Here is an 11,591-nt window from a genome sequence, read left to right as displayed (position 1 = left end):
CCTTGTCTGTGAAACTAGGGGATCCGTTACTTCAAATACATATGGTTAGATAAGTCTTGATGATGTTGTGAATAAGAGATACCCTTAAAGGAGACAATGTTCTGTGCAGAATTTCTCCTTTCAAGCAGCAGTTGGGAGTATCGAGGATGCAGCAGGAATGAGGACTGCATCTGAATATCAACAAACACAAACACATCAGTGTCTTATTTCTGCACTTGCGTGTATGTGTGTTTGCGCGTGTGTGTGTGTAACGCTCTTACAGTCTGGTTGCCGTGACTCTGTCCCCAGAGCATGAACACGGAGAACGCGTTGAGTGTTAGGACAGACGCCGGACGAGGACTCGGAGCCCAGAACGACAGATTGACCTTCCACAGGACGTCTCCGGTCTGTCCGCTGAGAACCATCACCTAACACATTTATAAAGAAGTCTCATGCTCACCAAAGCTGCATTCATTTGATCAAAAGTACAGTAAAAACAAATATTGTGAAATATTTAAATAACTGTTTTATATGGGAATATACACTCACCTAAAGGATTATTAGGAACACCATACTAATACTGTGTTTGACCCCCTTTCGCCTTCAGAACTGCCTTAATTCTACGTGGCATTGATTCAACAAGGTGCTGAAAGCATTCTTTAGAAATGTTGGCCCATATTGATAGGAGAGCATCTTGCAGTTGATGGAGATTTGTGGGATGCACATCCAGGGCACGAAGCTCCCGTTCCACCACATCCCAAAGGTGCTCTATTGGGTTGAGATCTGGTGACTGTGGAGGCCATTTTAGTTCAGTGAACTCATTGTCATGTTCAAGAAACCAATTTGAAATGATTGGAGCTTTGTGACGGTGCATTATCCTGCTGGAAGTAGCCATCAGAGGATGGGGACATGGTGGTCATAAAGGGATGGACATGGTCAGAAACAATGCTCAGGTAGGCCGTGGCATTTAAACGATGCCCAATTGGCACTAAGGGGCCTAAAGTGTGCCAAGAAAACATCCCTCACACCATTACACCACCACCACCAGCCTGCACAGTGGTAACAAGGCATGATGGATCCATGTTCTCATTCTGTTTACGCCAAATTCTGACTCTACCATCTGAATGTCTCAACAGAAATCGAGACTCATCAGACCAGGCAACATTTTTCCAGTCTTCAACTGTCCAATTTTGGTGAGCTTGTGCAAATTGTAGCCTCTTTTTCCTATTTGTAGTGGAGATGAGTGGTACCCGGTGGGGTCTTCTGCTGTTGTAGCCCATCCGCCTCAAGGTTGTGTGTGTTGTGGCTTCACAAATGCTTTGCTGCAGACCTCGGTTGTAACGAGTGGTTATTTCAGTCAAAGCTGCTCTTCTATCAGCTTGAATCAGTCGGCCCATTCTCCTCTGACCTCTAGCATCAACAAGGCATTTTCGCCCACAGGACTGCCGCATACTGGATGTTTTTCCCTTTTCACACCATTCTTTGTAAACCCTAGAAATGGTTGTGCGTGAAAATCCCAGTAACTGAGCAGATTGTGAAATACTCAGACCAGCCCGTCTGGCACCAACAACCATGCCACGCTCAAAATTGCTTAAATCACCTTTCTTTCCCATTCTGACATTCAGTGTGGAGTTCAGGAGATTGTCTTGACCAGGACCACACCCCTTAATGCATTGAAGCAACTGCCATGTGATTGGTTGATTAGATAATTGCATTCATGAGAAATTGAACAGGTGTTCCTAATAATCCTTTAGGTGAGTGTATTTCGAATTTTCAGCATCATTACACCAGTCTTCAGTGTCACATGATCCTTCAGAAATCATTCTAATATGATGATTTGCTGCTCATTAAACATCTCTGATTATTATCAATGTTGAAAACAGTTGTGCTGATCCATATTTTTGTGGAAACCATTGACATTGGAGACATTGTATATTCTACTATTACCATTACACTCATACACATCAAATTATTATTATTAATACCAATTTGGTCACTCACTCTTTTGGTGTCATTGCCAACGTCTTCCTCTATCATTATGTCTGGAATTCCATCTTTGTCGAATTGCCCAGATGTGGGCACACTAGAAAAACACACATAGGAATGCATCAGTGTAACACAAAAACCTTCCGGTGTGTTGTGTTGTGAGTGGTTACTGCACCTGAGCAGAGCGCTGGTGTTGGCGGTCCATGCGATCTTCAGTTTGTCTGTGAGAAGCAGTGACATGCTAGAGTCTGTTTGGACCAGCAGTGATGGGGAACTACTGCGATCAACAACCGTCACACGCTTCAGGGAATCAGACCTGCAGACAGGCGGTCAGAAGAAACCCATAATATAAGATGATTGGAAAAACAAAGAAAGAGAGTGAAGTTTTAGCCCACAACGCTTATTACGGATAGAGTGAGATGAATCCAGTTCGGCTGTCTGATCTGTCCTCCCAGCTGATCTCTTTCTTCAGCGCAGACTCCAGACCAGCCTGAGCCCAAGCGGCCAGATGCCGCAGACCGACCGCGTACAGCCCAGAGTCTGTGGACAGAGAAAGAAACTGTTGAGTTCAGAGGAATAGAAAGGGGAGACCAAAAAGAAGAGATGCTAAAAGCAGAGACACACCTGTGAGTAACAGCAGGTATGGAGCGCCACTGGCTGTTTTGAACGGCAGATGACCAAAAACTCCATTCACATCAACATCCACCCTAGAGCCGATCTGATCACCTGACTTCCCTGAGAAAAACGCCAGCTCGGTCTAAAAGAGTGAAGAGATTGCATCATCACAATGAACATCATCACAAAATATTCAGCACAGGCGAGCATTGGAATGTTAGTGTGTGTGTGTGTGTGTGTGTGTGTGTGTGAGTGAGTGTGGGTGGGTGAGTGAGTGTGTGTGTGTGTGGCTGGGTGAGTGCGTGAGTGAGTATGTGTGGGTGAGTGATTGTGTGTGGGTGTGTATGTGTGTGAGTGAGTGAGTGCGTGTGTGAGTGTGTGGCTGGGTGAGTGCATGAGTGATTGTGTGTGGGTGAGTGATTGTGTGTGGGTGAGTGATTGTGTGTGGGTGAGTGATTGTGTGTGGGTGAGAGTGTGAGTGAGTATGGGTGAGTGAGTGAGTGAGTGCGTGTGTGTGTGGCTGGGTGAGTGCTTGTGTGTGTGTGTGTGTGTGTGTGTGTGTGAGTGAGTATGTGTGGGTGAGTGATTGTGTGTGGGTGAGAGTGAGTATGAGAGTGAGTGTGGGTGTGTATGTGTGTGAGTGAGTGTGGGTGAGTAAGTGTGTGAGAGTGAATGTGTGTGTGTGTGTGTGTGCGTGAGTGAGTGAGTGAGTGAGTGAGTGAGTGAGTGAGTGAGTGAGTGAGTGAGTGAGTGAGTGAGTGAGTGAGTGAGTGAGTGTGTGTGTGTGTGTGTGTGTGTGTGTGTGTGTGTGTGTGTAAGTGAGTGAGTGTGGGCGAGAGAGTGAATGTGAGTGAGTGTGGGGGTGTGTGAGTTAGTCTGTGTGTGTGGGTGAGTGCGAGTGAGTGAGTGAGTGATTGTGTGTGTGAGAGAGTGAATATGAGTGAGTGTGTGTGTGAGTGAGTGTGTGTGAGTAAGTGTGTGAGAGAGTGAGTGTGTGAGTGTGAGTGTGGGCGAGAGAGTGAATGTGAGTGAGTGTGGGGGTGTGTGAGTTAGTCTGTGTGTGTGTGTGGGTGAGTGTGAGTGAGTGAGTGAGTGAGTGAGTGAGTGAGTGAGTGAGTGATTGTGTGTGTGAGTGAGTGAATATGAGTGAGTTTGTGTGTGTGTGAGTGAGAGAGTGAATGTGAGTGAGTGAGTGAGTGAGTGTGTGTGTGTGTGTGTGTGTGTGTGTGTGTGTGTGTGTGAGAGAGTGAGTGAGTGAGTGAGTGAGTGAGTGAGTGAGTGTGTGGGTGTGTGTGTGTGTGTGTGTGTGTGTGAGTGTGTGAGTGAGTGAGTGAGTGAGTGAGTGAGTGAGTGAGTGAGTGAGTGAGTGAGTGAGTGAGTGAGTGAGTGAGTGAGTGAGTGAGTGAGTGAGAGTGTGAGAGTGTGTGTCGCACCGGTATGGGTGTAAGTGATGGTGACTCAGGATTATATGAAAGCATGGCAAAGTCCTCAGCTCCGTCAGCATTCAGATCCATAACACTGATCAGCGGGAGATTCCCATTCATCACAGTTGAACGCGACTGCTGCCACATGATCACACCTGATGCAACAAACACATCAAAATGTTTACAAATGCACTTTATTATGACGAAAACATAATGTGGTGGCACCATGGTACTGAATGATTATCATATTTATACACTACTACTGTTCATGTTTGTGCTCAGAAATTAATACTTTTACTCATCAAGAACACATGACATTGATCAAAAGTGACACTTTTACTATATATATTCACATAGAAAACATTTTCTTTTAAATTATCAAATTATTTCACAGTTTTTTGATCAAATAAATGCAGCCTTGGTGAGCAGAAGAAACTTCTTTCAAAAACATTTTTAAAATCGTACTTTTGAACAGTAGTGTGTGCCATAATATTGACATGGTACTGGTTGAAACACACAGAACCATACATTTGTCCAGATCTCTATAATTAAATCCTGTACCTGACTGTTTGTCGACCGCCGTGAGATTGTCTGCATGAGAAACCAGGCATCCTGTTCCTTTACGTCCGAGCCCCTTTACGCCACACTCCACCCAATCAAATTCAGCAGCTAAAGGTCGTTCCCAAAGTGTCTTCCCATTAGTACCATCAACAGCCATTAAAACCATACACGGGATTGATAAATCTGAAAAAACAAACCATTACTTCAAGAAGCAGAATACACAACAGAGTGCCTTGTTAAGATTTTCAGTGAATAACGACTTAAATGTGGGTCTGTTCCTCACATAAAACTCCACGAGATACGTTTCTTTAACATTTATAAGTATTATATACAACCCAAAATCAGAAAAAGTTGGGACAGTATGGAAAACGCAAAAAAAAAAAAAAAAAAAGAAGTGATTTCTAAATTTACTTTGACTTGTATTTCATTGCAGACCATATGAACACAAAATATTTCATGTTTTGTCTGGTCAACTTCATGTCATTTGTAAATATGCATCCTTTCCTGTCATTCAGACCTGCAACACATTTCAAAAAAAGTTGGGACAGGAGCAATTTAGGGCTAGTAATGAGGTAAAATGGTTAAATAATGATGTGATTTGAAACAGGTGATGTCAACAGGTGATTGTAATTATGATTTGGTACAAAAGCAGCATCCAAGAAAGGTCTAATCCTTTAGGAGCAAAGATGGGCCGAGGATCGCCAGTTTGCCAACAAATACGTGAGAAAATTATTGAAATGTTTAAAAACATTGTTCCTCAAAGAAAGATAGGAAGAGATTTGGATAGTTCACACAACAGTGCATAACATAATTAAAAGATTCAAGGAATCTGGACGAATTTCAGTGCGTAAAGGACAAGGGCGCAAGCCTAAGCTGAACAACCGTGATCTCCGATCCCTCAGGCGGCACTGCATCAAGAATCGTCATTCATCTAGAAGCGATATCACCACATGGGCGCAGGACTACTTTGGCAAACCTTTGTCAAGTATCACAATACGTAGTTACAGCCACAAATGCCTGTTAAAACTGTACTGTGCCAAAAGGAAGCCCTATGTTAACAGTGTCCAGAAGCGCCGTCGACTTCTCTGGGCTCGGAGGCATCTGGGATGGACCATCACAAGTACTGTGATGTACTGTGGTCAGATGAATCAGTATTTCAGGTATTTTTTGGGAGGAATGGACGCCATGTGCTCCGGACCAAAGAAGAAAAGGATCATCCAGACTGTTACCAGCAACAAGTCCAAAAGCCAGGGTCTGTCATGGTATGGGGTTTTGTCAGTGCCCTTGGCAAAGGTAACTTGCACTTCTGTGAAGGCACCATTAATGCTGAAAAGTACATAGAGATTTTGGAGCATAATATTCTGCCTTCAAGAAGACATCTTTTCCAGGGACGTCCATGCATATTTCAACAAGAAAATGCAAAACCACATTCTGCACACATTACAAAGTCCTGGCTGCGGAGGAAGAGGGTACGGGTACTTGACTGGCCTGCCTGCAGTCCCGACCTGTCTCCAATAGAGAATGTGTGGTGCATTTTGAAGCGCAAAAGACCCTGTACTGTTGCCCACCTTAAGACTTGTTTGCAGGAAGAATGGGACAAAATTACACCTGAAACACTTCATCACTTGGTGTCTTCAGTCCCTAAACGTCTTTTAAGTGTTGTGAAAAGGAATGGCAACATTACAAAGTGGTAAATGCTTTACTGTCCCAACTTTTTTTGAAATGTGTTGCAGGTCTGAATGACAGGAAAAGATGCATATTTACAAATGACATGAAGTTGACCAGACAAAACGTGAAATATTTTGTGTTCATATTGTCTGCAATGAAATACAAGTCGAAGTAAATTTAGAAATCACTTTTTTTTTTTTGCGTTTTCCATACTGTCCCAACTTTTTCTGATTTGGGGTTGTAATAGATTTGTTTGTATTCCACAGAAGAAAACCAACAGCAAGCAGGTTTGTGCGTGTGTCTTTAAGCTTACCTTCACTCAAACATGTGTTGCGGCTGGCATCAGCATCCCTGTACATGAAGATCACATCCAAGACTTTGTCTTCATTGGCATCCTCAACAGCCAGGAAATTATACGTGGCTGTAGGAGAAAAACACATTCAGTATCCTATCAGAAATGCATGGATGTTACTGTATTTTTGACGGTAGTCACCTGCGGCAGGATATGTGCGGTTCCAGGTGGACTCGTATTGCGGGCGTACGGGGCAGGGAAGGATGAACGAAAAGGCGAAGACAACCACCAGGCACAGGAAGAGAGAGAAGAGGAACGCAGCCGTGCGCCAGCCCGTCAATTGGGATATGCCCAGCTTTCCAGCACAGCCTTTCTCCTTAGACACGCCCCCTTCTGCCTCACCACCCTTCAGAGGCTCCGCCTCAAAACCACGCCCTGATGCATCTGCCATTTCAGACCGGCAGAACTCCACACCACTGGAAGATAGAAGCAGGTATGGTAAGACATAATCATCTGGTGATTGCCAAAAATATCTAACATTTCATTGTACAGGAACGTGGAGTGATAAAAGAAACTAGCAGAGTTACATAGAAAATCGAAATTAGAGTTATACACAAATATTTGACCCAATCTTGTATTCCAGAGTACTGTGTAATACATTCACATATACCCATTTAATCCATCAAATGTGTGTTTTGGCTTTTGTTCTTAATTTAATGCTGCAGAAAAATGCCTACACACATCTGCTTACGCCTAAAATGTTAGTTTAAATTATTTGTAGAATCTCAAAATATAATTTTATTGTAATACTACATCATAATCACTTAATTTAGACTCTGAAAATTCATTAATAATTTAATACAAAATTCAGAACATTAAGCGTAATTTTACTGTTACAGTCATATTACTTTCATACGGCACATACAGAGTGTCTTTTTGATTATTGAAATATTGACCAAAAACAACATTGACATTTAAAACACAAATGTTTTTAATTCACTGAAATATACACCGATCAGGCATAACATTATGACCTAATATTGTGTTGGTCTGCCTTTTGCTGCCAAAACAGCCCAGACCCGTCGAGGCATGAAGGTGTGCTGTGGTATCTGGCACCAAGATGTTAGCAGCAGATCCTTTAAGTCCTGTAAGTTGCGAGGTGGGGCCTCCAAGGATCAGACTTTTTTGTTCAGCACATCCCACAGATGCTCGATTGGATTGAGATCTGGGGAATTTGGAGGCCGCCGGCTTGCCTTCTTCCCATAGTGCACCTGGTGCCATGTGTTCCCCAGGTAAGCCACGCACACACACCCGGCCATCCACGTGATTCATCAGAGCAGGCCACCTTTTTCCATTGCCTTCCATTGCCATAGCGTGCTTTGGGCGGGGTCAGGGGTCAGCATGGGCACCCTGACTGGTCTGCGGCTATGCCGCCCCATACACAACAAACTGAGATGCTCTGTGTATTCTGACACCTTTCTATCAGAACCAGCATTAACTTCTTGAGCAATTTGAGCTCCAGTAGCTCGTCTGTTTGATCGGACCACACGGGCCAGCCTTCGCTACCCACGGGCATCAATGAGCCTTGGCCGCCCATGACCCTGTGGCCGGTTCTCCACTGTTCCTCCATGACCCTGTGGCCGGTTCTCCACTGTTCCTTCATGACCCTGTGGCCGGTTCTCCACTGTTCCTCCATGACCCTGTGGCCGGTTCTCCACTGTTCCTTCATGACCCTGTGGCCGGTTCTCCACTGTTCCTTCATGACCCTGTGGCCGGTTCTTCACTGTTCCTCCATGACCCTGTGGCCGGTTCTTCACTGTTCCTTCTCCACTGTTCCTTCATGACCCTGTGGCCGGTTCTTCACTGTTCCTCCATGACCCTGTGGCCGGTTCTCCACTGTTCCTTCTCCACTGTTCCTTCATGACCCTGTGGCCGGTTCTCCACTGTTCCTTCATGACCCTGTGGCCGGTTCTCCACTGTTCCTTCATGACCCTGTGGCCGGTTCTCCACTGTTCCTTCATGACCCTGTGGCCGGTTCTCCACTGTTCCTTCATGACCCTGTGGCCGGTTCTCCACTGTTCCTTCTCCACTGTTCCTTCATGACCCTGTGGCCGGTTCTTCACTGTTCCTTCATGACCCTGTGGCCGGTTCTCCACTGTTCCTTCATGACCCTGTGGCCGGTTCTCCACTGTTCCTTCATGACCCTGTGGCCGGTTCTCCACTGTTCCTTCATGACCCTGTGGCCGGTTCTCCACTGTTCCTTCTCCACTGTTCCTTCATGACCCTGTGGCCGGTTCTCCACTGTTCCTTCATGACCCTGTGGCCGGTTCTCCACTGTTCCTTCGTGACCCTGTGACCGGTTCTCCACTGTTCCTTCATGACCCTGTGGCCGGTTCTCCACTGTTCCTTCATGACCCTGTGGCCGGTTCTTCACTGTTCCTTCATGACCCTGTGGCCGGTTCTTCACTGTTCCTTCATGACCCTGTGGCCGGTTCTCCACTGTTCCTTCATGACCCTGTGGCCGGTTCTCCACTGTTCCTTCTCCACTGTTCCTTCATGACCCTGTGGCCGGTTCTCCACTGTTCCTCCATGACCCTGTGGCCGGTTCTCCACTGTTCCTTCATGACCCTGTGGCCGGTTCTCCACTGTTCCTTCATGACCCTGTGGCCGGTTCTCCACTGTTCCTTCATGACCCTGTGGCCGGTTCTCCACTGGTCCTTCATGACCCTGTGGCCGGTTCTCCACTGTTCCTTCCTCTGAGCACTTTTGATAGAGACTGACCACTGCAGACCGGGAACACCCCACAAGAGCTGCAGTTTTGGAGATGCTCTGACCCAGTCCTCTAGCCATCACCATTTGGCCCTTGTCAAACTCGTTCAAATCCTTAAGGCTGCAACATACTCCCCAAGAACAGAGAAAAAAGTTCTCGCTCCCAGGGCTGCGAGAACAAAATGACGTAATTTTGTTCTCGCAGCCCTGGTTTGAGAGTTCTCGCAGCTCGTTCTCGACACATCGTCTGAGCAGAACTTTTTTCTTGTGGGGGTCCGAGAACTATTGTGTGATTGGTCAGAATTTTAAAGTGAGCGGGGTTAATGCGGAGAAACGGAGATGTTCGGCACCTGCTTTTCTCTTGAAGTATGGAATGTCCTGGCCAGAACGAACTTTGTTCTTGTTCTTGCCACCTCGAGAAAACGAACTAATTTCTTTGTTCTTGCAGAGTATGTTTCAAGCTTTATGCTTGCCCATTTTTCCTGCTTCTAACACATCAACTCTGAGGACAAAATGTTCACTTGCTGCCTAATATATCCCACCCACTAACAGGTGATGAAGAGATCATCAGTGTTATTCACTTCACCGGTCATAATGTTATGCCTGATCTGTGTACGTCATTAGGGCTTCACGATTGTCGATTATTCCCTTTGAAACTGTAATTGCGATTATTAATTACGATTATCACAATTTACATCGAATGATGTTTTGAATAGCCATTGTTTGAAGCGACTGCATGCCATATTGTTATATCAAAAAGAAAACAATCTTCCTGAAAAACTTGTAATGCTTTTCTATAGCATTATGCCTCAAATGTCAAATATACATTGGTTGGTTTCTTCTTTAAATAAAAAAAAGTAAAAATATGCATGGTATTATAATGTTACACTAAAAATAAAAATAAAACAATGGGAAAAAAACCTTAAGATAACCTGTAGAGAAAAAAAATACATCTTAAGCACACTTTTTTGACTTTCTTTTGTTGTAATTGCGCCTTTGAACGATTACATAATTGTGGCATCCGTAATTGTGATCACGATTACAAATTTGATTAATTGTGCAGCCCTACGTCATTGCATAGGTTAAAAAAAGATTTGCATTGCTTTCAAGTCAGATTCAGGCCATTAGTATGAGTCAAAATGAAGTGACTCAAACTTAAACCATCAAGGAAACAAAGGAAGGCTAATTAATTCTTCTAGTTCACGGCTCCCTCCTACCTTTATGCAACCCAGTAAGTTCAGAGATCGATAACCTTCAGCACATCACAATCTACAACTGCATCCAACGGCCTATGGAAACTAATGCTCTTTTCAAACACAACAAATCCTGCTTCTCTTCCCATCCAGAGTGTTCTGTGTCAGATAGAAGCTGTTGTTAAACACAACAACAAAAAACCCTCAGTCATGCTGTGGCACGCCGGTGAACTAGAAGGGCCCGGGGCCAAACAAACAGACCCTTTCTGGAAACTGTTATCTGGATGGCAAAAAGCACTGCACCACACACAAACTAATCACTCACATATACACAAACACACTATATAGCAACATCTTCTTGTGCATGTTACAGATTTAAAAAAGGTTTTATGTGTGTATGAGATGATTTTTAAAGCATAAACACATCTTAAGCCTATTGTATGGCATTAAAATGACAAACACACATGTACCAAGTACAACTTATATATAAGACAACTAACTAACTAACCCTAAATCTAACTCGCATTCATTAACTAAAACACAAGGTTGTGTCCAGCAGAAATAGACATCAACTCATGTCTTGTAGAGGTTAGATTTGATACGTTTGTCTTAAATGTCACTTACAATGATCTCCAAACCTTTAATTAGACAGCTTTACTTGTTTATTAAATAGAAACCAAATAAAGAATTAGGAAAAACACACTTTCGTCTGATCAAAACAAACCTGGTGAATGACAGAACTCGCTTCTCTTCTAGGTGTTGAGCTGTTTTGACAACGGCACTTCCGCGTACGGCAACTCGACTGGGACAAAAAAGCGACTTTATTCTAATGGCTCTTGTATCTTATATCTTATATAATACTTACTTGAAAGACAAAAAGTCTTTTAAAAAAGTATGAAATTACCTAATTTTTTTTAAATAAAAAATGTATAGTATTGTTAGTAAATTATTCATTTTACACAGAAATGTTATGATCTGTCTTCTATTGTGTTACGCGATCGTTTGAAAAATATTTTTTAGAAAGTGTATTAATGAAGTTTTAAATGAATTAATTTCAACGTTTATTCAAAATGTCTTTGTAATCGCTGATTTAATTAATATTGG

The 11,591-nt window shown here is 43.7% G+C and overlaps 1 protein-coding gene across 1 annotated transcript in view; it reads right to left on the bottom strand.

Annotated features, from left to right (window-relative positions):
• fam234a (family with sequence similarity 234 member A) overlaps positions 1 to 11,258 on the bottom strand; it is a 16,532-nt gene extending 5,274 nt beyond the window's left edge. The window contains exons 1-11 of the mRNA XM_079806325.1: positions 11,212 to 11,258; positions 6,727 to 7,001; positions 6,547 to 6,654; positions 4,566 to 4,748; positions 4,014 to 4,159; positions 2,590 to 2,722; positions 2,373 to 2,505; positions 2,141 to 2,281; positions 1,981 to 2,062; positions 261 to 407; positions 83 to 170 (exon numbers count right to left, since the gene is read on the bottom strand). Of these exons, the coding sequence (XP_079662451.1) occupies positions 83 to 170; positions 261 to 407; positions 1,981 to 2,062; positions 2,141 to 2,281; positions 2,373 to 2,505; positions 2,590 to 2,722; positions 4,014 to 4,159; positions 4,566 to 4,748; positions 6,547 to 6,654; positions 6,727 to 6,976 (1,411 nt within the window). The 5' untranslated portion in view covers positions 6,977 to 7,001; positions 11,212 to 11,258. The remainder of the gene's footprint in view (positions 1 to 82; positions 171 to 260; positions 408 to 1,980; positions 2,063 to 2,140; positions 2,282 to 2,372; positions 2,506 to 2,589; positions 2,723 to 4,013; positions 4,160 to 4,565; positions 4,749 to 6,546; positions 6,655 to 6,726; positions 7,002 to 11,211) is intronic.
• Between the last annotated feature and the right edge of the window lie 333 nt (positions 11,259 to 11,591).

This window comes from Gobio gobio, assembly GCF_949357685.1.
Source record: "Gobio gobio genome assembly, chromosome: 23".
Classification (NCBI taxonomy): Eukaryota; Metazoa; Chordata; class Actinopteri; order Cypriniformes; family Gobionidae; genus Gobio; species Gobio gobio.
Note: the sequence above shows the minus strand (reverse complement) of the source record. Positions and strands in the feature narration are given on the sequence as shown.